Consider the following 27,851-nt stretch of genomic DNA (forward strand, 5'->3'; position numbering starts at 1 on the left):
TATGAAAGATTTAAGGTGTGCCATTCCCATTTAAAAATTATGAAAACTGAATTAAAATATCCCATAGAAAATACTTTGAATGGCTGTAGCATGGCCAGGACTGGTCCAGGTAAAAAAACCATCTGCTTAAAGGATACACAAGAGCCATAACTGGAACAGATACTCAGATTTCCCACAGAATACAGTGGCACTAGCAGTAAGTGCCATCATTGTAGTGGTCTCAGGATTTGTGCCTATTGCAATTAATACTTCTGACACAGCTAGCATCAGTACATTATATTCAGCACGATACTTTTGGTGATGCCTCAAAAAAATTAGGCTGTACTGCTGTGAATGTAGTCATTAACTTTAATACCATCTCTCTTACCTATATACCGTTAAATTGAGTTTGAATATACTAAATGATTCTTGGAGGGAAATAGAGATATATCTGAGGTCACTGTAGATGGATCTCAGTAAGAAGCCAAAAGGGTAATTTCATTTTGTAACAGTTTTTTCAATATGGAAGAGGATTCTAATCCAGAAAATGAAATACACAAAATAATAATGTGAGAAGACTTAGATTTAGATGAACAGATCTACAAAATCAAAAAAAAAAAAAAAAAAAAAAAAAAAATCAGCACTGTTAAATAATACCCAGTTATTTCTTGTTCTGCAATCCACCTGTGCTTAATCCCTAAATCCATGGACTCCTACAGGGTCAGGTATTACCCCAGTTTATAAAATAAATTTGGGGATCTGTTTTGCTAAAATACAGCATCTCTCAGGCAAAACCACAGCCTTTTCCATACTCCTGGAGAACATGAGCATCAACACAGTCTCCTCTGAGTCAGAGTCCCACACTTACCAACACAGTCCTTTTTATTCCAGTGAAGTTTCTTTCCAGATGGACAGACACACTCGTAACTCCCCATTGTGTTAAGACACCCATAGTCACAGCTACCATTGCTGATGCTGCATTCATCAATATCTGAAAATATAATTAGAATTTAACAGACTATTAACTGCATGAATGCATGTTTACTGTGTATTATAATGCTCCATGCATAAGGATATCTGCTCCAATTATATCTTTTATATTTAACTCTATACAGCCAGTCTTCCCAATCTGAAGCCAGACTGTGAGGTTACAGGTAGCAAGTGGTGCTGATGACAGCATGAGGGTCAAGCCCATGTTCAGACCTTGTGCTAATTAACAAATACAGGCATGTTCATATTAGCCAAGTCTTCCTCTTGCTTCCTGGGACATTTGGTGGGAGCATGGGAGCACTTAAGGACGCAGTTGCTAGAATCCAGAGATAGTTTTATTTTTAATGTAAAATTTTAGCCTGTATGGTTAAGCAAAAACCTAGAAAGCAGAGAATACGCCTAAAAGAAACAGATTAACAGGCATCTATTTTTCTAGACAGTCTTGTGATTCTGGGGCCAGAGTCAGGATTCCTTAAAGTCCTGGGTCAGCAGTAGCAAAAGCTGGCTGGGCAGATAGTTCCAGAGCAAGCTTTTTTTGTTAAATTTGATGTATGGTGGTCAGAGAAGTAGGCTTCTGCTGAGTTTGACGGTAGAACGTACTTGACAGCCTCTCCTTGGAAACACACATTTAGCTCACATGGCTCCTGTCGTTGAGTTCTGGCCAAACAGTTCAATCACAGACTCTTGCAGTTAAGTGCCTCAGTCCAGAATCAAGCCTCTACAGAAGAAGCCAAATTCCCAAAGGTGCCAATAAACCTTTAGAGTCTACCAACTTTCTTAAGGTCACTTAACGAACCAATACATACTGTAAGTAGGGCTTTCCATAGATGAGAGGTATGAGCATTAGCACCATCCTTCTAAAAGACTCCCTTATGCCACACAAATTTTATTGCAAGAAAGGCTGTGAGCTGAATGTCAGCAAGAGCAGCATGGGCTGCACCTCCTCGCGGAAGACCCAGAATAGGGCCATTGCCGTGGGGTTTATTTAATAGCAATAGTAGAGGGGAAAGATGGAGAGAAAGCTTAATAAGAAGCAAACATGACCCAAACCTTTCTGAGGGCTCTTGGATGCATTATTTCTCCCTAGTGTTGATGTCTGCTCAGTGCCACATGGATGATGGCCAAAGTGAATTATTTGTTTCACTGTAAGCAACCCTCTCTGAGGGCAGACTAAAACTAACGATTGGCCTGAGCTGCAAAACTCAGGGCCTGAACATGTCTGGATTCAGCTCTAGGACTTTGGATCTGTCCATTACAGAAAAAAAGCATGAGGTTTGGATCTTGTTCTGTTTTTGCCCCAAAATGGCACTGAGTATTTTCTGTTGAAACTTTGGTCCTGCCTTATTCTTGGTTAAAGACTGAAGCTGAATCCCCAAATCTGAGGCTTTCCCCCCAAAATACATATGTAAGTTAATTAAGGAATTAACAGTGAAATCAAAGATCAGTCTCTCCTTGCCCCACATACCAAAGGTCCCCAAAAACTTCAGACACTGATTTTGCTCTCAAATGGAGTCTTCCCAAATTCCTGTCTAAGGTAGACACTAATTTCTATTCCTGGCCGCTCTCCTGCATGGTTAATTAATTTGCTACTGCTACCTATCTTGCTTTATGCAAGAGATACTAGCACTCACCTCCTGCATCTTTCTCCTATGGCCTAAAACAAGTGATGCAGGAACAGAAACAACATGAGCCTTTAAGGTGACCTCTTTGGTTCAGTTCATAACACTACAACTGCTCCACAAATTATGAGCCATGAGGGTCAAATGCTGTTCTCAGCAGTTCCTCTAACTATGCTTACCCTGGGCTAAGTCTGACTCAGATCAGAATCCAGTCTGAATACACAGCCTATGAGGGCTTAGAATTAGCACTTTGTTTATAGTTTAATATAAGTTTTACTTAGATTTTATCTTGGATAATTTTATAGCATTATATCCCCCAATCCAGGTCTTACCAGAAAAGTATTTTAATTTTATTTTTTTTTAAAAAGTGAGAGATGGATCATGTCCTGTGTTCCTCAGCATTTTCTAACAATAATTTAGATTCAGGGCTTTCATTACAATTTACCCTTTTTACTTTAATTGTGTAATGCTGATCTGATTGGTTAAAAGCATAATTCAGACTTAAGAGACTACACAAATCCCACAAAACAGGCCTTTGCTCTCCTCTGACCAGTGCTCTGGACACAATCAAAATCTAGCCTGCTTATTAAATGTGCAGACAAGAGACTGCAGAAATGCCAGCTGGGCTGGTGGCAGGCAGTCCCATGCTATGATACCCTGGCAAACAGTGGACTTAAATTTGAGCATTCTAACACTCTCCTGTCTTGATCAAGTAGAAGTTGAACCTCTAATTTTGTCATGTGGGAGTACTGCCCTATGGTGCACTTAAAAAAAAAAAATCCTCCATCCTGGATAATTGAACATTATAGCACCAATTATTTCCTGTTATGCTGAAAAGGTTGAGGAGCTGAAGTAACTCCCCTGAAGATGGGAACAAGCCTTCCCTGATGAGTTTCATAGGCAGTTTAGGTCTCTCAGTCTTTTAAGGACAACTTTGCCTAGCTACTATAAGCACTCAGAAATTGCCTCTGGTGTGGGTGATTCACAGCGGCTCACACACCGGGGGCTCGGTGTACCTGGGCATAGCTAACAAGTAAACGTACCCCTGGGCATGGGAATACAAGTGACCTGGTGTGGAGCTTCTCTCCAGCCCTCCCTCTGGTGTTGGTCTCTAACCTCTGTGCTCTCCTTTTCCCATTTGTAAAGTGGGGGCAAATACTCTGGAGTTTTTCTTCTTTAAAGAGGAATTAGTGAACGTAAAAAGTTTTGAAGGCGGAGTTTGCTAAATGAGTGCTATATGCTAATGGTCCAGGACAGTAGGGCCAGGTTTTCCCACTTCAGTGATATCAAAGGAAATTAGTCAGCAAGAATATAGTAAAAGAATACTAATACACATTCCTTTTTTAAATTTAGAAAGTATCAATAGAGCCACAATGTATAAATGCTTTGTAAAATCATCATCCTTCTTCTATCCTCTTTTTTGCCCTCCTCCTGTGAATAATTTCATTCTTGTGGAAGTACCCATGGGTGCTCCATGCTTGAAATCACTCTAAGAAAGCTCGCTGTGCATGTGCATGATGTGTGGTACAACAAACCCCAGTCTGGTGGTATTTTGTGTTCCTTGTGAGAGATGCACTGCATCCACGCAGGCAGGAATGCAAGTGCCACAGCTGCGGGCTGCTGGTCTGCTCCGAGGCTGCTGTGTACGGCCATGACAAAAATGCCAGGCAGTTGTTTTGCCTTTATGCTCTTCTCCTAGGAATACTTCAGCAGGTTTGAGACTCTGAAATTATAGATGCATCCAGCTCATGCTATTTTAGCTTCACTACGGTATTTTAGCATCTCCTGTTCTAAAATCAACTAAAAAAATGTGTGGCTCAGTAAACAGTACAAAGCGAACAAGCAAGCAGATAAGCAAAACTCAGTTTCCAAACCTCCACAGTGCGTCAGCCCGTACAAGGTGTAGCCTTTATGGCAGAGGCATTCAAAGCTTCCAGGGTAGTTGATGCAGGTGTGATCACAGGTCCTTTCAAAGGAGCACTCATCAATATCTGAATTCAAAGAAAAAGCATTAAGAAATTAGAACTCAGTTAAACGGGATGGCTGGGATTTCACAGTCCATTGCAACATCTCATTACTGATAATCTAGCAGATATCACCCCAGGTAAGATCTGAATGAAACATTAGTTTCACTCCTCCAGTGCCCAATAAAGAAAGGACTTGTTTGATATAGGAATGAAACATTTAGGAGCAAAACATGAAGACCGTGTTATATGTGTTCACCGTTAGGTGGCAACCTTTAACTTCTGATCGTATTTTCCCAGCCGCGCTGTGGGAACAGTAGGTTTTGGGGGGGGGGTTAGTGGCACAACGGGAAAGAATTGCGGGGGGGGGGGGGGGGGGTACGCGGAATCAAATCCCTCTCTGTCTTCTCTCTTCCTGCATTACCAAAACCTGAAATAATTAGTTTTCATTCAACATGAACCATTATGCGTCAAACACGTGTGAAAAAGTAATTGAGCAGAATGGCTGACCACAGAGCGGGGCCGCGGTGTGTATTTATGACCGCGGCCCTGCAGTGAGTGCACTCACCCAAACACGAGTGCTCAGCTCCCTTCTCTCCCTGGGGCAAAGCAGGCGCCTGGCTATCACCTTGCAGGCGTGTATTATTGCTCGCAGGCTGTATGGTCGAAGGGAAGCACCTACCAGACCCTTCGGGTGGACACTATTCCCTTAGCGAAACAGCTAACCATTCCTCTGATATCTTATCCGCCGGGACAGGGAGTCGCTCCCACACTTTGGCTCTGCCTAGGCAAGACCTTACAGACCCTCGTCCAGCTACGAGAGGCAGAAGCGAAGCTCTGCCTGGGAATAAGGCAGTATTAGGAGAGGAAGGGCTGCACCTACAACACAGGAAATCTTGGCTCAAAGTCCATGTTCTGTCCCAGGCAAGAAAACTGGAATCCTCTCCCTTAAAGAAGTCGGGCCCCTCTAACGATCCCTGCTCACTAGTGGGAGCTGTGTGTTGACACGGCCTCTTCCATGCCGCAGCTGGTGCAGAAAGCAAATAACAGCCTGCTGCGGCGGGGACCCTGCGGCAGCACGGAGGTTACTTTGACTGCAGTCATCACAGAACGGACTTGCTGAACGTCGTTGCATTAAAGGTGTTTTACATAGCAAGGTGTGCAAAATAACAGTAGTTTTGAGTTATTTTTATCCCCAGAGAATTGGTTCTTTTTTTTATTGTTTGTTAATCAGTGATTCATTTTTATGTTAAAAGGTCAGAGAAATTAATACAAGGGTGTTAGTTAAGAGTTGTAGTTTCAACAAAATATCACATTCCTCCAGTATTACTGAGGTATAAAGGAATGGAATAGCTTTCCTTTAATAGCCTGCACACTTTCTAAAGTTGCTCATTAAGAACAGAACCCGAGCAGCACCGTTACTATATATAACTTGGACTTTCAAGTCGTACATGTGAAGCAAGCAGCGGGCGCTTGAAAAAGTTTGGAAACTCACAAATCCATGAGGGTATACTACCCAATTCCTACATCCAAGCATTAGTTAAATAGCTTTGATGTTTAATGAAACCTTCTAGGTCTCATCCTGCTAATATAAATGCAAATATTTAACCTCAAGAACTATGAAATTAAGCTTGTAGTATGTGTACACAAAACCCACAGTCTTTGTGACAGTTTATGCATAAATTGACAGTGTTGTAAACAGCTATATGTTATATGATCTCCAATTTTAAGTGTCTCAAAATATATACAGGAAGAAAATTCACAAAGTGGAAAGAAATCATACAGGCAAAAGCATAACACAAAATGAAATACACGTGATGAACAGAAAAATTATCCTCTCTGGTTTTGCATGTGCATCAGTCACTTGTTACGACTGAGCAACAAGAAAAGGACAACCAAGATTTTCTTTTCTTTCCTGTACACTTACTTCATTTTTAATGTATTCTCCTATGTATTTTAAAATATCATTATTTGAGTCGTGAAAGTAGTTTCTTTTTAGAGTTTCCTTTATAGTCTCGGAAATATGTAGCTTTCGAACACGCATAAATGGCAAACTGTTTCGGTTTTCTCTAAATAAATACATAATGTAAAATCATTTGGGAATGCACACTGCAGTTATAGTTTTAAAGGATTTTTAATGCATAAGAAGCCAAACCATACATCATGGTTTCATTCAAGTGTAACCTTGTTCACTGTATGGTATTGCGAGAAATTCACCAAAGCAGTTCATTTTCTGGCCTCCGACTTACCTTGGAAGTCCCCTTTTCACAACTAATTTTATATTTCTCAGTAACGTTCTTATCCCGTACCATTTTAGCCAGTGGGGTTTATGCATTGCTTTCACACGTACCGCTCTGTGGTGTTGTACATTGCGGCTTAGGCCTTTACAGTTTTCTCTTCACACTAACAAGGATGTGTACCCCTCCTTGCCTGTGGAAACAACAGTCTGTCGAATAACGTGACCAGTCTTCTGCTTGCCAAGTAATAGGCACTCAAGATGGACAAATGCATTTCAATTATATGAAATATCAGCTGCTCGTAAACTTACATTGTTTAGACTGGCTAGCGGAGATGCTGAAACAAACACTTTTACTATAATACAAAGACCGCTACGAAAAGCTTTTCAGCCGTTTAAACCCTTCCTCCTGCCTCCTGCCGCTGTTCTCATAAATTCAACCCCTGCTGAATTCAGCGTCTTGCTTTGGCTGGTGGAAAGCCTCCGCGCCGCTTTTTCCTTGCTTAACAATAACGCCTTTGGAGCCGTCCCCTCGGTGCCTGGGCAGGGCCAGGCACTGCCCCGGGGACTGGGCTTTCCGCAGCGCCCTATCTGCAGAATCACCAGGCCCCTGAGGAATTCAGCACTGCTCATAGAAAAGGGGGAAATATGCACCACGTATCCTTCACTCAAAGAGCCTGGCAGCATGATACAGGATGCCGAAATTCTCCTGCAACTTCTTTCTTTAGACTCCAAAATCGGTGTGCTGGGTGCTGGCACCCCGCGGCTCCCAGAACCTTCGAAATGAGCTCACACCTTTGCAGTGCCCCACAGCTCCTCACCATATCCACCCTACATGGATGTGCTTATTTCCTACCACCCTTTTGGAAAAGGTATTTCTCAGCAGAGGCTGAACAGCAGTGAACTACGCCTGGTTTTCACCTTCACACATCTGGCTTTCAAATCCCTCTTACCACACAAGTGGGAATGAATGTACATCTCTAATCTTTGTCTCTTTTGTATGAACAATGCTACATAATTTGTTAACATCAGGTACTGAACAGAAGCTCAAAACTCCAAAAGCAGAGATGTGGCAGGTTACAGCAAGAGCTTTGGGAATAAATGGTTTTTCTTTTCATTTTGTGGTAAATCCCCCCTACAAACACATGCACATGCTCAAACACACAGCTTTCATTCTATGGGTCACCCTGAATATTTTTCCCTCCCACTCAAGGACATGCTGAAAAGCAAACTTTTGCATTTAAGGTGCTTTTCAAGTGATTTAGAATTATTTAAGTTAAGCTGTTAAGCTGTTTCAACACAAGAAGTCAAAATGATTTGTTTTGAAGGAGCTGTAGTGGAACACTTAAACGTCAAAAAGTTTTTATTCTATTTTTAGTTGAATCTGGCATGAATTCACAAATAGTCCCTAGCCATCTCGGAACATTTCAGATTTGCTAATACACTGACTTGACATCCAACACATTCTCTTTACTTTCACTTAGTTGAAAATTTAATATCGCATACACCGGTATGATCAGCATATGCAATTGTGTCATTTCAGCTTATTAAGAGACATCTTCAGAGCTTAACTGCTTGAAGCTTTTAGGAACTATGGGGCTTATTTCCCCTCTGATAGTGCAGGACAAGTTCCCTGCCAGAGATAATTTTTCCAGGATTCCCAATGGGTAGCATATAAATTACAAGGTGAGGAATTCCCTACTTCACAGCAGATGACTTGCCAGAAGGGCTAATTCCACCCTGGCCATCCCAGCCCTCTCTAAAGGCACTTTGTCCATGGTGTCCCATGGTGCTGACGGCTCTCCTTCCAGTCACGGTTTCAAGACCTAATGCAACCATCTCATGCTGAATAAAATCCAGCATCGTGTCTACCAGTCCACATCCCCAAAGACAATATTCAGATGGCGGAAGCATTCCTTTAGTTTTGCCTAGAAGCATTTGATTCCAAGAGATTGTTTAATATAAGAGCAGGATTTTCCTGTGTTTGAGGAATGCAGTTGTTGCCAGTGGCGGTCATGCTTTAGAATATTTGCTTGGCTCTGTTCCTCTTATTTCAAGTCAGCGTTTGGGGATTTTATTGTTGGTTTTTCAATTACTCTTATGTGTTTTTTCTGTTTTATTCTTTCACATATTAAATGACGCCTTAACGACCTAAATTTTCCTTGAATATAACGTTTGTAAGTAGATGTCAAATTGTCAGTACTGGAAAGTAAATCCTTCCACCTTTCTCTAGAACAGGGAGTTTCCACAGATACAATTTCTCCTGAGTTTCCTCACACAGATGTGTCTCAATGCCGAGCTGAGGGCGCAAAGAGAAAGTGGTCCCTTTGCCATGTTCTTTCAGTCCCAGCTCTTTTTACCACTGCTGCCAGTAGGCTCCCAATTATAGCAGCATTAGCTGTTCTGGTGGGTCTGTGTAATGCGGGCACTTGCTCATTTGTGGACGAAGAGTGCTGGGCATCAAGAAGCCCTCAGACATTAAGACTTTTTGGTAAGGCTGAAACTGAACCAGATTCATACCAGCGAGTCTGAAGTGAAAGGCTCTTTTCTGTACCTGGCTTCCAGTCCTCAAATGCAGTCTGCTGTATTCTGCATTGTTATTGTTTTTCTCTCTACAATAATTTTCAGAGTAATTTAAAGCAACCAGTAAACAGAAAATTCAAATGCAATGCACGACATTTCCAAAAGCATTAGCCTTGCAAGCAAGCAGCTCAATGCCAAAAGTTTAAAGATGAGGCTGATATATAACACTTTTTTTGAGATGGCATGAGGACCACAGGCTGATGTAGAAACTGGTACAACTTCTTGCACAAGTACATGTTGCCAGATTTTACTTGCACACAGGTACACATGTGATTTTGGCCCGAGTCCAGCTAGGGGACTGGTTATAGAATTGAACAATTTAATGCTCAGCTGGCCCAATCAAACATTAAAAATTTACTGCAGAAAGATGGATTCTTCTCTTTCTTCTTCTTTCTTACTATTATTTTATTTGTTAATATTAAATGATGAAATTGGCTAGGGGAGGCTAGTGGTCCTAACAACAGCTTTTGTCCAAGACATACATAAAACAATAAGGTTAATTTATGAAACGTGGGGGTCTCTTTCCAAAACATAGGCCACAGGTGAAAGTCTGAAAAGTCAGTCTGAAAATAAACATGGCAAGGAGAAATCATTATTATTTGATAATAGTGTTTGTGTTTCAAGAGAATAAGACAGGAGGGTCTCAGAGACCAATAAAAGTTAAGATGAGGATGTGGAATGGAGACTTCTAAACAGACTAGAACAGTTCTGGGTACTGTGAGCAAAGAAACCATCCCATATTTGGTTGGTCTGTGTTCAGTGAGGCCAGGCACGAAGTGTACCCTAGATAAGGAGCATATATAGAAAAATCTATGCATTAAAATACAGTAATTCAAGTAGAAATAAACTAGAAAATAACCTTTTCCCCTTTAGAAATAGAAAATGAAATAAATAGAAAAGGAAATATCCATCTCCACTATCAATTCCTTTCTCATTGGAAGTGACTCACAAGACCTTCAAAGCTGGTAGATCACTATGGCCAAAAACGGCCGCTGTATTGCAGTAATATTTTGAGAGGCCATAATCACAGCTCCGCACACTCCCAATCCTTGTCCCAGTTAGCTTAAATACACCTTTGTAACGGCAGCAAAGGTTTGGGCAGATTTTATAACGGCTTCCCAGGATGCTGCGAAGAATGCGCACAGCAAGGAACCTGTGGCTTTCAGATCCACATGTTAGCAGCATTCGACCTCCACGCAGGAAGCAACAGCTCGGGTGTCCCAGTGCAGCTGCCACCACATCACACACCACAAAGTGCCACTTGCTGTGGTGGACTTATCTCCTAATACTGTGCCACAGCAGGACATGCCCTCCCAGTGCACATGTCCACAGTAATGTGGTTTTACTTTGGTCTTCTCACGTACCCTTGGTTTATTCCTAGCGAGTGAGCCACACACAGCGCAGAGCACCCCGCTCAACTGCTCATACGTATGTACGAGCAACCAAACCCGAAGCCAGTCAGAATGTGTTGTGTTCATATTTCTCAGCCTCCAAGTCACTGGCTCCTCTGAGAAACACAACCTTTCCCTTTTCCCATTTGTTAAACATACACACATACAAACTCTGAAGAACTGTTGTATGGTGTTTTTAAAATAAACACTAATGCTTTTTTACATATATTGTGGCTGAAATTTATTTTCTGGGTTCCCCTCACTCCATCCTCCAATTTCTGCAGGGAACTGATACCACCCATGTAATGCTGTTCACCTTACAGCCTACCCAGAGCGGTTTTCAATAATATTTGACAGACATTAGGGAAACCACATATCTTAATCTGAGCAGTTACTGGACCAGAGGGAATCATGATTCGAGCTAGATTCTCCAAAAAAATGCTGGTTTAAATTCAGTGTTGGGAAAACTATTTTGCTACAGCAGCTATATGACAGAGTTTCCGTCATATTTTAAGTTTTCTTATCCAAAGTGACTTCGCCTGTTCACAGTTAGTAAAAATACATCTTCTATCTGAGGATGTAACTCTACACATCCAGCATCTACCAGAAGGAATGGCTTATGCCTAACTTCTTACATTTCAGAGTCTACAATAATAAAACCAGTTAAGAGGAAGCATGGAAAGGTGTAGTAATATACAAACCTTCCATTTCATTGCTTTCCCACTGAGTGCTTCTGGACACCCCCCCAAAAAAAAGAAAAAAAAAAAAAAAAAAAAAAAAAAAAAAAAAAGGAGGGGAAAAAAAAAGAGCACAAACACCATAACCCCAAACTCTTAAAAAAACCACACCCACTCGGGCTTCCCACTGCTTGACTGACTTGCAATCAAGTTAACTTGTTGCTGAGACTTAATTGTTAATAACATACTAATGATCTGCAGGAGAAACAGTTCTGGCATTAATTACTATACTTTTAAAATGAATGTAAATGTGTAGGTAGCACAGTCGCATCTTGTGTTTCAAAAGCTTAAGTGGGAAACTCTGTCCATTATGGCTAACTTTGACTTGGACCAGAGCGTTTATTTATTTAAGAATTTTATTGCTCACAGTTTACTATGTGATTAGTGAAGACCAAATGTAACACACTAATCAGGGAATGAAGGACTTCTGAAGGAAATTGATTCTGCTTGCAAGGAAATGTGCTTTTTATTATAGACAACTTGTTCTAAGAATGCAAAGTGGTAGTAAAACAAATAAATGCATATAAACTGTAGAAGAAACCTGCAGACGCTGCTGTAGAGAGATGCAGCAAATAATCAGAAACCTGTGACTGATTATGTAAGCATCCCAGAAAGGAGGTATTTCAAGGATTTAGCAGTACAGAATCGAATTACTATTACTCAGGTTCAGAAATAGGCACACAGTAGCAGTCACTGCCAAATTCTGAAGACTTTTTTGTTTTCTATCCACTCTAACACAGTTTAGACCACTGTGTCATGCACTATTCAAACCTGCTGCTGTGGCTCAGTTCAGGAATAAAAATTTGCTCATCACAGCAATACAGAATGGTTGAGGTGATTGCTGACTTATGGTCAACTTGTGAGATAGTGTCAAAAGTCTTGCTGAAGTCAAGGTACACAACATCCAGTGCTCTCCTCTCATCTACCCAACCAGTCATTCCATCAAAGAAGGCTGTCAGGTTGGTTAAGCAGGATTTCCCCTTGGTGAATCCATGCTGGCTACTTCTAATCACCTTCTTTTCCTCCACATGCTTGGAGATGGCATCCAGGATGAGCTGCTCCATCATCTTTCCAGGGATGGAGATGAAGCTGACAGGCCTATAGTTTTCTGGGTCCTCTTTCTTGCCCCTTTTGAAGACTGGAGTGGCATTGGCTTTCTTCCAGTCCTCAGGCACCTCTCCAGTTCTCCATGACCTTTCAAAGATGATGGAGAGTGGCCTAGTAATAGCATCCGCCAGCTCCCTCAGCACTTGTGGGTGCATCCCATCAGGGCCCAAGGACTTGGGGATGTCAAGTTTGCTTAAATGCTCTCTAAGCTGATCCTCCTCCACCAAGGGAAAGTCTTCCTTTCTCCAGACTCTATCCTTGGTCTCCAGGGTCTGAGATTCCTGAGGGATGGTTTTAGCAGTAAAAAACTGAGATAAAGAAAGCATTCAGTATCTCTGTCTTTTCTGTATCTTTTGTCGCCAGAGCTCCCGCCCCATTCAGCAGCAGGTCCACATTTTCCCTAGTCTTCCTTTTGTTGTTGATATATTTATAGAAGCCCATAGCTTCATCATAGCAAACCTTCTTCATAGCAAATTAGAGCTAATCTAGTTTCCCCAGCCCCCTTAATTCTATTCTTGATTCCACTTGTAACAAATAGTACATGCCTCTGAGCTCTAGCAACAGGTTTAGGCAGCAATGCTATAAGCAGATCAATACCTTAGTTCACACACAAACCACAGAAATCAGTAAGGACTTGCAGCAGCATCAGGGTCTTGAAGACATAGCTGCATTGCCATTCCTACTGAGGGAATTAGGGCTCAAGTTACCTTCTACATTGCATCTGCCAGCAGAGAGTTGCTGCCAGAGGGCAGTACTTTCTAATGTGGCTGCATGGACATCAGTAACTGGAGCCATTTCCTCTGGGTTGACCAAACAGAGGTGGCTGCTCTCTTGCAAGCCTAATGCAGCAGCCCCAGCTTCTGCCACCGTGGCAAGGTCTCCATGGACTTTTAGCCAGCCAGCTCTCCTGGGCTGATCAAGAAGATAGTGCTCTGCATAAGAGCCAAATGCCAGGAAGATGTGACTACACCATAGTTTCCATTCATTTCATCCAGCATAGTATACAATGCCTGGAGTAGGAATCACATCTCTTCCACCCACACTTGCCCTAACGACCACTAGTGTTATAATCTACCCAGTTTTGCCTCATTGCTTCAATATCCTTTTATATTCAATATATATTTAATCACTATATTGAGATCCTGAAGAATAGCTTGTCTTCTTTCCAGGTTATTTGTCCCTTAATAACGTCTTCTCCTGAGGCTGTCAAACTGCTGATCATCACTCTTAATAGGGGCTATGTCTTCTCCTGTCTTTGTACAGTAGTAAATGCACTGTAGGCAGTTAACAGCTCTGGTGCAAGAGTGAGGGCAGTTTAGTGAGCCACAGTTGTCTCTATTGTTTATCATTCTGATCTGACTATTTTAAATACTCATTTTCTGCTCTAAGGAATATCTGGACCTCAGCAATTTCTCCTTTCTGTGTATGTTCTCTCAATTCTCTTGTGCATCCATGCCTGAGAGATATCTTGTAACTACTAGAAGTGTGGACAGTTTTTCATGGAATGAATATATTTAATGCCAGTAAGATGACTGCTCCTTTAGCCTGAACTCCTGCCTTACACAGCCTCTAGTATCTTGCTTGGTAACCTTGAAAGCATCTCTGTTCCAGAAAGGACAGTTTAGGAGTTTTCCTGGACTGAACTCTTAGTCTTTGTTTAATTTCTAGAGTTCAGTTTGCTGATCCTTTTCAGTTGCTAAATTTGGTAAAGGCTGAATAACTTCACTTAAAAGAGTGTAATGCATACCTGATCCTTCCTGGAATCAGCAGGTACCTCCTCATAAATTTTTCACACACATATATATATTTTTTGCATCTGAGGTTACACTCAGGAAAGCAGAATTCCAACTAAGTAGCTCCTTTGGGCTGGCTAGCTGCCCCATTAATTCATATCACCAGAGCGGTTAAGTTCAGAAGACTAATCATTCACTGCTCCCTTCAGTAGTTACAAGAACTGCAGTAGTCAGATCCCTCTTTGATGCTAGACACTGAAGGGACAACTCTTAACCCAGCAAACTCATCACCATCATTAACATCAGAGCAATCGGTTTCCCACTGTTTACCTAGAAGTAGCAGCAAAGGGAATTGCAGCTGGGAAGAACAAGGCAGTACAATTGGGAGAGTCTTTGAAGGCAAATGGCAGCTCATTTGTTTTCTCTCTACTATCAGTCCTTATCAGAAGATACCAGTCAGCTTTCTGGGAACTGCTGTGCTTATCCCTGGGGTTTGAAAGCAGAGGTGTAGCAGGTTAAAATTGAAACTTGGCAATAAAGTTGTAGGCCTAAATTGTTTGCTCCCTCTGCAGAGTAAATACAACCCTTTCTTTAGGAACTCTTCAAGGGAGTTTATGTGATCTCACATATTAACAAATTAACTTTGCCTTCTTTTTTTAATTTCTTTCAAAAATTTCCTATTTAATTTTCTTCCACACAGAGTCCACAAGCTAACTCTCTTCCGTAAGCTTTCCTCAAGGCATTCTCAGAGTCTCAGGGCTGTAAAATGACATCTTAATGCAGTAAATATCTATTCCCTATGTGTTTCCCTGAAGGCATGTGCCAAGTGAACTGACCATCACACATTCCTCTTCCTGTCAGCACTGCTGAGCCAATTCTGCTCCCAGTCAATGAGTAGGGTTTTGTTCTGACTCATGCAACAGCCGCAGAACTATTTGCTTGCTTTTCAGTCACCAAAAGCTTTGCCTTAGGGGCTGGAAAGATTTATAGTTTTGGATGGAAATTGCAGAATTGGGCAGTTTCAGCCAGGTAAGAATTGGCAGCTAACTTTGGGGTCTTTTGGGATATCCTTCAATGTCGTTGTGGGATTTGGTCCATGTTTTTTAAAATTTCTATAAACGAAATATATCATCATCATCATAATTATTATTATTATTGCATTATTACTTCTCTGATGTTTGGCAAAGAAAAAGGTTTTCAGCATTTTCTCCATGCAGTATTATGAAGACCTTTTATTTATTTATTTATTTATTTTGGGTAAGCAGAAGCAAATTAAAGAAGGTAAAATGGTAGAAAATTACCCGATAAATTCACTTTCTGGTGGACAATAATTTCTTCTAATAATTTAAACTCTGTAGTGAAAGCTACATACTAAATCCCTTCCATGCAAGGTGAGCAGAAGAACAGCAGTAGCAGCTTTTGCCCATGCAACTGTTGAGAAGGAAAAGGAGCGTCTGAAGGGCCAACACAAACTTTCATCTTCCTCCACCTCCTCATTTGAGCTGAACTGGTCAGCGGTACTGAATCCGATCAGCTCTCCTAACAGATTGAGGATGAGGAAACCAATACTGAGCCGTGAAACCATCCAAGTGGAAGGAAGCAGTGCATTTCACCTCTGAGGAGAAACATTTGCTCCCTGCATGCAGAAACCTCCCCCTTTTCCTCACCTCAAGAAACACTGCACTCTTCTTAGCCCCATGCTCCCGACTGTCTCTGACCAGCCGTGAGCCAACACTGTCATGGCTTCTCCCCCAGTGTGTGAAATCACCTGACAGATGAACTTACTCAACCTGGTGTGCAATTTGCTGACCAGCTGCACTGGATGCATGAGCTTGTGGAGCTGGAGACAGGCCACCGCTTTGTGCAGAGGCCGAGGAGGGGTCACCTCCTGACAGCCTGCCCTCCAAGGAGTCCATATGGCTGGCTATGCGACTCCCTCTCTATAGGCTCTGTATGCAGACACACTCTTTAGCCTCAGATACACAGTCCCTCAGGCGCTCCAAGAGAAAAAACTCAAAACTACTCTCAGACAGGGGAAGGAAGGCAGATTAGCTTTCCTCAAGGGCAATCTCCAAGGAGGGCTTGTAGAGAGATGCACCAGTCATCTGAGACAGCTCTGGAGATACTTTAAAATAAAAATTTTAAAAAGGAGTCATTTTTTCAGATGAGAAAGTTTGTTGGGTCTTCTATGGAACAGAAAACAAAAACTAGAAAAAATAACTAGACACAATGGCAAAAAAAAAAAAAAAAAAAAAAAAAAAAAAAAAAAAAGAAATCAGTGAAGATCACAGACCTGAAGGGAGTTAAGGGAGATGTTCTGAAAAAGCATTAGGAAAGGAGAATTTCAAATCATTACAGTTTTTTACTGTCCAGCTCTTCACACTTAGCTTACTATGAGCTCATGGCAATTGCTCTCATCCTACCTTTTCCCACTGCTGTTATCCTTGTGAATAATCTGCTGCAACTGCTTTTAAAGGGATTAGAGGATTTAAAAATGCAGTATAGAGATCTGAACCTGAGTAAAGCACAACTGTCTTCTAAATATAATCTACCTAATAGTATCAACAACACATAAGTATTTTTAACAGTACTGTTCATTTTTAGAACCTATTAATTTAAAAATAAATAGAAAATGAGCTAAGCACTTTGCTGGATCACATTTTTTTTTCCCAAAGAGTTATAAAATCTACCCACTATTGGATCAGTGAGCACGAGACTTGCTTGATGAAAGGCCATGTGCCACAGCAAAGAAAACATAAATATATTTGCAACCTTTCCGCTATGGCAAATCAGAGAAAAGCCAACATAGCTGTGATAAATGAGTCTGACATAAAATTGTATCTCTGAATGCTTAGCTTGGAAAATGAAAGCACAATGACTCAGTGGTATGTGTGATGGCCTAATCTGTTAGAAGCACTAGCAATATCAACAAAGTTGAAGCACTGTGGGCATTGGCATGTGGTGCGCTTGGATGACAGCTCTTCTTGGAGCCCTGCATGTGCGCTTCAGTGACTTGTCTGTGTAACTACATCTCTGCTGTGACATGAGTGTCATGCGTGCGCTAGCAAATGCATTGCTCTGCTTGGCAGATACTTGTGCCCACCAGCCCCTGCACGTCTCTGACATTCCCTTTTATTTGAGTCATGGCCTCCACACATTACGTACAGATTGTCTTTGGTGCAAGCTTTGAAACACAGCATTGTTTATGGCACCAAAATAAAGATCCTCTTGAGCCAGCTGGCTCATATGGGTATTTCTACAAGTAATAGTTGGGCACCATCACTTAAAGGCCGCCCAGAGGCCTCTAAGCATTGAGGGCTGCTTGGAGGGCTGGATCTGCACAGACACGAGGTAAAAGAGAGAACGAGAAAGAGAAATAGAGACAAGGAAGGAAAAGGACACAGTTTCTGGGTGATGGAGGCCTTAAAATTGGAGGCTGGAATTTTGGCAATGCTTGACTGATTACAGACTTCCCAGACATTACCCTTGCTCTTGGGTCTGTGCATACCTGCCCTGGCTCTTTCCCACCCTTCCCAGCCCCTTCCATTATGCGAGGCCTTTGTTGTGCTCAGGCCCCTCTATTTATTAATCTGAGGAACCCAGTAGGAGGCAATTGGCTTTGGCTCCTATTATGTTTATCCTCTTACCATTGTTTTGCCAGGACAATCTAAAATGCAATTAAAGTCAATACTTTCCCAACGTTTTTTAAGAAAACAAAGTACTTTAATCACAACATTGCCAAGATTTTATGAGCAAATGTGTATCCTTTTCCAAAATCAATCATTTTCCAAGGCAAAGGCAAGTTGACTTATCTACCGCTATTACAGCAATAAACTGTGCTACTAATTCAAGTGCTTGGGGTAGGAGAAGCCATATATCAAGAGCAGAAGTGCATTAAAAGAAAATTCAGGCAGGTTTATTTGTTTCCCTACAAACATGAGCATGGTATAGTAGTCTCCACTCTGCTTAAGCCACTATTTACACAGCAACTCCGTGAGAGCAGCTTAACAGCCTGATGAGACAAATGTAAAAAAAAGGCTTTACTCTCTGTATACCAAGCAAAGAATATTTCCTCTGTCCTGAAACATGCTTGCTTTTTAGACATATTTCTAAGCAGAGAAAACCATTCTCTTTGCCAAGCTGTCTCCATCACCCTTGAGTAGCTGCTAGAGAGACTTCTTGAAGGAATAAGAAGCTGGTGTACTTGGGTGAAAATCTGGCCTAGTGTTATCTGACAGTGCTGAAAGAGCAAGTACTATAATGCATTTCAGTTTTCAACTGAAAACTAAAATTCAGAATTCAGTAAAATGCAGGTCCTCCTGCGGACCTGATCCTACCTCCTCAGCTTACCTTGAGCTCCTGCACAAGTCAGTGGCCTTTGAACATATACACAAACTGCTGTTCTCCAGCTCTGATTCAAAGGCTTGTTTAAAAAGTATTTAGAAACCTTGTCTTGAGATCCAGAACTAACAAAAGTCACCTGCTTCCTTGCAAGAACTCAGTCTGAGGATCATACCTAGATGAGGAGGGAGAATGGGGATGGAGAAGCAAAATAATGCTTCCCCTGCAGGCAATGAGAAAGGCTGGAGGGTCTGTGAAAACAAAGTCTGTTGCCCACCACTTGCCAGGCTGGTTGCCTGCCTACAACTCGCAGCATGCCACAGCCTCCCAAGGCCCTACTCTGTGGTGCAAGGGAACGGGGTTCTCTCCAACAGGCTCTTGGTACCTGCTCTGTCTCATGCCACTGCCTCTGCCCAGAAAACCCTGGAGTCTGGGAAGGGCAGGTGTCCCTTAGAAAACACTAATGGAAACTCCTTGCAAACATGCTTCAAAAAATATACCACTCAGCAAAACCCCAGAAAATAATCCTCCATTTGACGGCCTCTCAGTGTCTAAGCCTAGACTTTTGTTTTCATCTTACCTGGCTTATCACCAAGTTACCTGCACAAGTGCGAACAGTTCATAACATGGCTACGGGAAGAAAAGCAAGCCTCTTTTGCTTCAGTTGCTTCAGGTCCTCATTTGGAATAAAATAAACAAAACAACACTTTTAAAAGGGTCAGAAGGGTAGGTGAAAGCACAAGAAAATGAAACTTTTCTGATCATTTGGGATAGGGCTGTCATTTCACTGCAATCCTGTATAGCACTTAGTGTAAAGGATCCCTGACATTAATCAAGGTGATTAAATGAGTAAGAAAGAGCTGTAACATGGCATTATCTCAAGGTGCACTACTGCAACAGTGGAGAATATGTATACACATAGGCCCTCTCTGGGTCTCTTTAAGAACAATTCCTATTGAATTACAGCTTTCAGCACTATTTATCAACGGATTATTGTTTGTGGAAGAATGCTACCTTCCTGCTCAAACTATTCCAAGGCTGACTCATATCCTGGTAATTCATTAATACATAATGTGATTTTAGTCCAGTAAAATCATTTCTGCACTATATACATAATAAATCCTAGAGCATCAAATGAAAAATATATCTCAAATTCTCCTTCTAAACACTAATGGAACATTTTGCTTGGCTTCCCACACACATTATCAAGGGGAAAGGACCAGACGGAGCTGTAAAAAGCAATTTGAGAGTGATCTACTTTATAGAGTTTAACATAGGAATATAAAAGCTCCCATACTGAACGAGACCTGAGGTCAAACTAATCTAGTATCTTACTTCCAGCAGTAGCCAATGTCAGAAGCTTCATGGGAAAATAGAGGTGGAATAATCTGCCCCACCTGCCCTCCCCACAGTGGGTCTCATCTCATTAGAAATTGATTTAAAGCCTAGACTGTGAGGCTTAACATTTCTTCTAAGCAGCGGCAACCAGAGAAAATTCACTTTTAATTTACCATAACTCTGTAGGCATTGCAGAGAAGAGAACCAGAGGTGAGGGGAATGTGTGTGTTTGTTTTCATGCTTCAGCAGACATAATTGCTACAACTAACATGGCAGATACCATCACTTGGCAAACAAACTTGCACCGGCTAGCACTGTTTATACTTTATGCCTGGGGCATTTGTTGTTTCTGGGTATGCTCTTGCAACCCTTTTTTTCTCACAGAGGCAGACTGCACCACTATTCACAGTCTCACTAAGAGTAAGCACCATGTATAACAGAAAAGGTTTGAGAAATATCCCTTTTATTGACAGTGTAACACATTGCTTCCCAGCATTTTTTTTTTTTTAATCTGATGCTAGGAGCAATATAGTGCCTGTCATAAGCAAGATATTTTTATAAGATTCAGTGACACTCAATGCCCCAGAGAAAATCTACATAGGGAATGAACATCAGTGACAGGAAAATCATCTAGCATTTTCTTGCTGTGAGACAGCATGATTTTCCCAAGCAGCCCCCAATATCTCCTCCAGTGCATCACTGACTCTGCCTGGTTCTCTAGCTATGCTGGCAGCTGAAAACAAGCATGGTTGTTTCTATACAAAGTGTGTGCAGAAGCAAACATAGAGGGCCTGGCTCAGTTGGACTGCTTGAAAAACCAGCCTAAACCAAGTGAATGTACTTTATATCATGCAGCATGGGCATCTGATGTGGATGAGAGTAGAACTGTGCATCAGAGCCACTGTCCTTCATGTGTGTTATAAAATGAGTGCTGATGGGGGAAAGGCTAGAATCCCTTCATCGCCTCTCCCCCATTAATCAACCCCCACATCAGCACTGTCTCACCTTGTTCAAGCGTTGTAACCTGATAAGGACCAGCAGATTCCCCTGATGGGATAGCAGTGTAACTGCTGAGTTCAGTAGCCTCCTTCCTGATATAAATGAGAGCATAACAAAGCCTTGAATATTTTCTCTGACTGCTGAAGGCCTAAAAGTCAATCCTGACCAGCAGGGTAACAGCTAAATGAAAGATTTGTGTGGGCTTAGATAAAAATCTATTTTAAATATAAAGGAAAAAAAAAAAAAAAAAAAAAAAAGAGCAGTGCTAGTGTCCTCTTTATGCCCTCTTGCCTGGCTGTAAAGCTGTCAGAATTATTTCTTCCATTGCTTCCAGTCCAGAAAGAAATAGAAGGCTAAATAATGTTATTTTTATGTATGTTTTCTCCTTTTATTTATTGAATGGGTGAGAAAAGGAAAGAGAAAATGGAACAACAACAAAACTTTTCAATGGTTTTTCACTGGAAAGTTAGCCAAATTGTAATGTGGATCCTTTGAATCTGATGGGTCTGAGTTTCACCTATGGTCCTTTAAACTAACTTGCATGAAACATTACTGCTAGTACTGATGCAGAAGAGCTGAAAGGTTTAATCAGTCCCTTTACTGCTATATGGTGCAGCTGTACCCATTTTCATTTCCCACAGCTCACAGCCTCTGTGGCTGCACTGGGGTACACAGAGCAATTACCCACAGCAAGTGGAGTTGTGGAAGTAGCAGTAAAGTAAAAAGGTACCTTGGTTTGGCTGAGACATCATGACAAAGCCGCTCCTGGTTTCTTGGAGGAGTTTTCTTGGGATTTTAAAATCAGGACAGAGGTCATGGGACTCTCCCTCTCCTCCATTTTTATGCAGTGAGAGAGAACCAGATGCTCCAGCCCTGACCTCTACCCATGCACTCAAGTAACCTGAGATGGGTGGCTGTGTCCTCTATAAATCAATGCAAGGAGTGTATCCTTACCCTGAGACCTCCAGCAGATTATGTGAGGGAACACAGTCAGTTGCTTTTCTGGTTTACTGGATAGATGGCAGGTCATTGTCATGTAACTCAAGGCATGGAACAACCCTTTTTGTCTGTTTTTTATTTTTTTTTTAATTTTATTTTTTAATCTGGTCACTCTGGTGATTCAGTGTTGCTGGTACACATTGGACGCATTGACTTATTTGGGATTAAGCTCATTCAGTACAGCCATATTTACCATCAGTGTTTCCATACACAAAGGTATAGAGAGGTCTTTGTAGTTAATCTTTGTGGGCTTCTAGGCCAAAAATAATTCCCACAAACACCTTCTATCTGCTCTTCCTGTTCGGATTAATCCCGTGTTTCATACCCATTTTCAAAATGGAGATACCATGCAGGGAGATTCAAATATTGTCCTTGGAGGGCTAATAGTACATATTTTATACAAATGAATGGAAAGATGGACGTTACTGGCGGGGAGTAAATATCCAATTAATATGGCAAAATTTGTTAAGATCAGGCCTGTATCATTCTTGGATCACAGGCAGTTATTGAATTGTTCCTGGTACTATTTTTTCCCCTCTCATTCTAAAATGAAAGAAAATGCCTATTAATAATGAAGCATTGGTCTCTCTCCATCACCTAATTCTAATCACATCATATTCACTGGAGTGAAGACCTCTTTGGCAATAAGTAAAGGTCAGCATCTCATTTAGCAGTCTTATTTTAGGACCGTGTGGACTGTAGTGCAGTGGGTTAACACAGAAGGTCTGAAGATTGTGTTCAAATCTTATTTGAGATCAAAAGTAAAATCCAGTTGTGAATGGCAAGAAGTGGGAGGTATCCTAAACCACATCAGAAAGCTAGGCTTGGCACACTTACCAAGTCTGCTCAGAGACAACCTCAGACAGAAAAAAACAAAGTTGGGCCAGGTTTGAGTTATTTTGCAGCTCAGCATTGCAGTGTGCTGCCAGAGCTATGAAAGGAAACTGCCTCAGTATCTGCTCACAGAATACCTGGCAACCCGCAGTTGCTCCCTTCCACAAGTGTCAATTTTTTGAGGAGAGCTTGTCTGGAAGTGAAGCTGAGGAGAGAAAAGGAGAGGATGTAATAGACAAATTTGTTTTAAAAGAGATAAAGCTAACCCCAAATACATAAACATGGTTGTGGATGGGCTAGTGGCTTTCTCTTGCAATGAGGAGGAGAGAAAAAAAAAAAAAACACACACACACATTTGGACTTTTATTGGCAGCTTTGAAGTGATAAACCCCCTCCAAACTTCTAGCTAAATACTGTATCATGAAGCTAATGGGCCAAATTATGTTTTGGATTTCCTTTTGTGTAAACTTGCATCACTGAATTTCCTTTGGCAGACACAAATACTAGCCACAGCACATTATGAAGCACTGTACTCCAGTGCCTATTTACAAAAGGAATTGTGAGTCATCATATTCACTTAAAATCTGATAAGAAAGTAAAAAAGACTAATCAACAGTCACACAAGAAATACATCAGACTAAACAAAAAATGCCATCACCTACTGGGCATGAACGCATGGTCTTATAGAAGCCCTGAAAATACACAGGGCCTAGGTGGCCTGTGCAGATTCTCCACATGGCAGAGAGGTATTTTTGCCGGTTGGATGATCGCCCCCTTTTTATAGGGACAGTAGCAATTCAAATGGCTGGTGAAAAGGCAATTAAGACAGAACTAATTTTAGCTAAATAGATCTCTGTGAGATCTAGGAATCCTCACACCCCTCTTAAGTCTGCTTTTAAGGATGTAAGTGGGCCTGGAATGATGCAGGAAGCCTTAAATTGCCTCTTGCAGAACGCAAAAATCCCATAACATATGAGGATTTGGCTCTATTTTGGGCAGAGGTGGAGAAGAGTAGGAAAGGGAGACTATAGAGGTGGTAATCCAAGGTATTACATGTTGATCACTGGATGTTCCCACCAAAACTACTTTTTTTTTTTTTTTTTTTTTTTCCCTGAATATAACTTATTTTTTCAACCCCACCACTCCCTGGAGAGAGTTAAGACAAATGTGTGTGCTGTCTTTCCTTGTCCTGCCTTGCAAAAGGCAACTTCTACAGCAGTGAGAGAAAATTATTTATGATAGCATTTCACACATTTTTCTGGGTGCTTAATGAAGCTTGAACTTGAGTGGAGCAGAGAGAGTGCTTACTGTTGAATTTTTTTTCAAGATCACTGCACAACAAACAGAAACTGAATAAGCAATTAAGCTAACTAGCTTTAAAACTCATATTGGCTGAGGATTAAGCTAATTATGCCTGCACTTACACAGATTCATTGTAGCTTTAAACAGTCTTTCTTGCTGTTTTGTTGCTGATGTCATTCTAAAACTAATCTGGGTTGTTGTCCTACTGTTAATTACCATAAAGGTTACAGACATAAGCTCTCATTGCTATAAATATAGCTGTTATTTGTACTATATGCTTGAAGAAGATTCAAGTCTCTTTCGCTAGGTTTTATGCAAAAAGATCCAAAAATTTCTTTCTGTACCAATGAATTTACAATTCTGTACACTTAAGGATCTCTTAAAATAATACACAATATATGGGTTTGGTATTGTCATACAGTGACTTCACCATCAAGGGTGAAAAAAATCTGTTTTTAAGTTTGCATGAAAAGAGGGTCTCTGGAAAAGCAGCATTAGTCTCCACAATATCATGCGCCCAGGGATGTGGATTTTTCACCTTCTGACTTGCAAATAAGTTTCCTTTAAGGGGCTAGCATGCAGGGGAGAGGAAAGGAAGGGAAACCCCTGCATTCTCCTTGTTTCACCAGGAACCCCAGTGTGAGGAACTACTCCTTCGCAGAAATAATCTGTGACTGACAATGGTTTTCTTTGCAACCAGAGCTAAAAACAGACAAATGCAGAACATTTTAATGGCCTTTACAAATGCAAGGGCTGCTTACACAAGCACTCTACCTGCAGGGTGGTAAGCTAGTGGGACCAAGTGATCAGCAAGCTTCAGAGTTTCTGAAAACTGCTGAATTTTTGTTTCAAAGAATAAACACGTATATAGGAAAAGAAGCCATCTTGTGATGAAGGAAGAGGGCAGATTCACAAGATCTGGCAGTTTATTCTCCAGATTGCCCAGTCCATATTTCACATGTGATCTTATGCAAGCCACTGATAAAAGGCTTCACACTTCCGTCTCGTGAAACAGAGAGTAAAACTTTCCTCTTCACAGAGAATGAATACGTGTAAGGCACTTGGTATGATGCACTGGGAGCTATACAAACAACCAGAACAAAGTCTGAGGCTTCACTAAAATTTCTCTTAAAGCTGACTCTGACACCTACAATGAAAGAACAGCAAGGAAATGAGATGAGGTGGGACAACGTCAGAGAGTTTCTCAGGAATATGAAGGAATCTTTTTATTGAAACATGTAAAATTACCTTGTGCTGAAGCTAATGATCATATGAAGAAGGTTAGGTAGCAACAGCTTATTTATATTTTTTGCCTATTTGACAAATGTTACTAACATAAACTGCAGCTCTATGGTTTTGTTCTTCCCTCATTCTCCACTGTTGATCAAACACAAACACTCAGACATGTCCGAGGATTCTGTAGATCTTAAAGGGCAAGCTTATCATCTGTCTCAATGGGCTTTTTGCCTAAGGTTAGCAGAATCTGTTCCTTGACTTGATAGATGAACTCATTTGGAGACAAGCTCCCTACACACTACAGAGACCACCTGAACTGGATAAGACTCAGCCCCCCAAAAGATACACCTCCAAGGTCCTAAATAAGTACTTCGTAAATGCATTAATACATACCTGAAAGAAATCTTTATTTTTAAAGTGGAAACTAAAGCAGAAAGGCAACATTGACAGCAAAATGATAAGTCACAGAAATTCTATTATGAATCAAAACAGCAGATGTAACAGGAACAACATTATCTTTTATAAATATTAAATAAACTTTTCTAATTCACCCACTGGGAAATAATATGTCCAAAATAAATTTCCATGAATTTCTCAGTAACGTTCTATGGTCAGTGCTGCCTGCTTTTTACCAGAAAAACCTGTGAATGATTTATATTCCAGAACAGTCACTAATCCCAAACCACATTTTTCTCTCAGACCTGACATTAATAACTGTAACCACTTCCACTGACTATATTCTCTTTGCAGAGGAAGAAGTAAAGTACAGGTGATTCATACTTCAGTGGTTTCTTGATCTCTATTCCCTTTCCTTCATTTTTCACCAGCAGGCGTAATGACTACATAAGTCACCAGTTATCACTGTGAGCACCAAACAGGCATGAAATTGTCACAGAGCTCCCTTCACAAAGCAGGCGTCATACCATATTTGCCATAATCTGTCTCTAGGGCACAAATACCTCAAGCTTCAGACAGGAAATAACTTGGTCCTCCACAGTTCAAACTATGAAGAACACGCATTTCTAGGACTAGAGTAATTTCATCAACTCAGGCATCCCCTGGGCTTGCACTAATCTATCGTTTAGAGCAACAGATAAGCTAAACTTGACTTAACAGTCAAAAGTACCCTTCAGAGGCAGCCAGAAGGCCTGCCCTTGCTCACTGAGAACAGAAGTAGTAGGATGATCAGATCATCTATAAATTTCCAAGCCAACAGTTCTTTTCTGTTCACATGAGGGAAAGATGATCTGCTACTGCTTCATTCGCTGCATGATATGTACAGTCACCAGCGACGCGCTCAGCTGACAGCCCAGGCACATGAACAAACCAAACTCAGCTGAACAACACTAACAGAGCTGCCTCTAGTGTCCCATTATCACGATAGATAGCTGATTATTTATAGGTACTTCTCAAAGCTTATTACTAAATCTCTACATCATGAACAAATAAATACCAGCCCTTTGAATCAGATCTTGCATAACAAGAACATAGGGCTTGACTTTCCTCTTGAGTTTTTCACTAGTGTAATTACGATGACTTTAGTGGTGAAACCTCTGAATGATACTAGGGTAAGAGTATGTCAAGGCACATGAAATCCAACAATTAGAAAGGGTTCCTAACTATCTCTAAATGCACCATGAAAGGAATGTTTCTTTTTAACATTTTGTCTATATTTTTGGTGGTTATATCAACACCTGCCAACTTATCCTTGTCTGACATGATCCTACTATGTTGTATCTCCCTAGACATGTGGCACTAACTGTGCCAGTCTGAGCTTTTCCCATCCTGTGTCAGCACAAAATCAGCCTTGAATTGACTTGTCTATGTCTAACCACACAGTTAGGGTGTAGTAGGCATCTCACCTGACGGAAGTAACTGATGAGATGCAATGGAAAATCTTTTGAATGGCTTATGTATCTTTAGACCTTGGTTCTTTTTGTTGATAAATAAAGAAGCTCCAAAATAATAATGCTGTTCTCTACTTCATAAATTTCTGACATGTTCAAAACCCATGCAAATAATTACATATTAAAAAGGCAGTTCTCCTTCCACTTCTCTAATCATGCATGCTCAAGCTTATAGCCTTTTCTGGAAGACTTTTATAGAGCAGAATTACAGAGTTCAAATGTTTAAAACGTCATTTTCCCAAAAGCACATTTCTGGTACTAATACTGGAAATGTTTATGCACTTATCAAGTCATGGAATGTACATCGTATGACTCAGGGAACCAGTCATGACACACACAAACAGATGACATAAAATATGTTTCATGCAAATTCTCACAAAATACTTCTATTATCCCTACATAAACAGATCTTATCAGACAAAGGTGAGCTCATAAATCAGACTTCTTGCAGTTTCACTGTTGCAAACCCTTGGTTCTAATAGGTTACACCAAATGACTTCAGCATAAATGAGATAAGCCTCTGCCCCCAAAAGATTATAACAGGTAGGGGATTTGA

At 41.0% G+C, this 27,851-nt stretch overlaps 1 protein-coding gene across 1 annotated transcript in view; it reads right to left on the minus strand.

The window, feature by feature from the left end:
* Nucleotides 1-27,851, minus strand: part of SCUBE1 (signal peptide, CUB domain and EGF like domain containing 1) — a 209,806-nt gene that overhangs the window by 22,396 nt on the left and 159,559 nt on the right. Inside the window, exons 10-11 of the mRNA XM_062570700.1 lie at nucleotides 4,463-4,579; nucleotides 848-970 (exon numbers count right to left, since the gene is read on the minus strand). Of these exons, the coding sequence (XP_062426684.1) occupies nucleotides 848-970; nucleotides 4,463-4,579 (240 nt within the window). The remainder of the gene's footprint in view (nucleotides 1-847; nucleotides 971-4,462; nucleotides 4,580-27,851) is intronic.

Source organism: Rhea pennata, chromosome 1 (assembly GCF_028389875.1).
Source record: "Rhea pennata isolate bPtePen1 chromosome 1, bPtePen1.pri, whole genome shotgun sequence".
Lineage (NCBI taxonomy): Eukaryota > Metazoa > Chordata > Aves > Rheiformes > Rheidae > Rhea > Rhea pennata.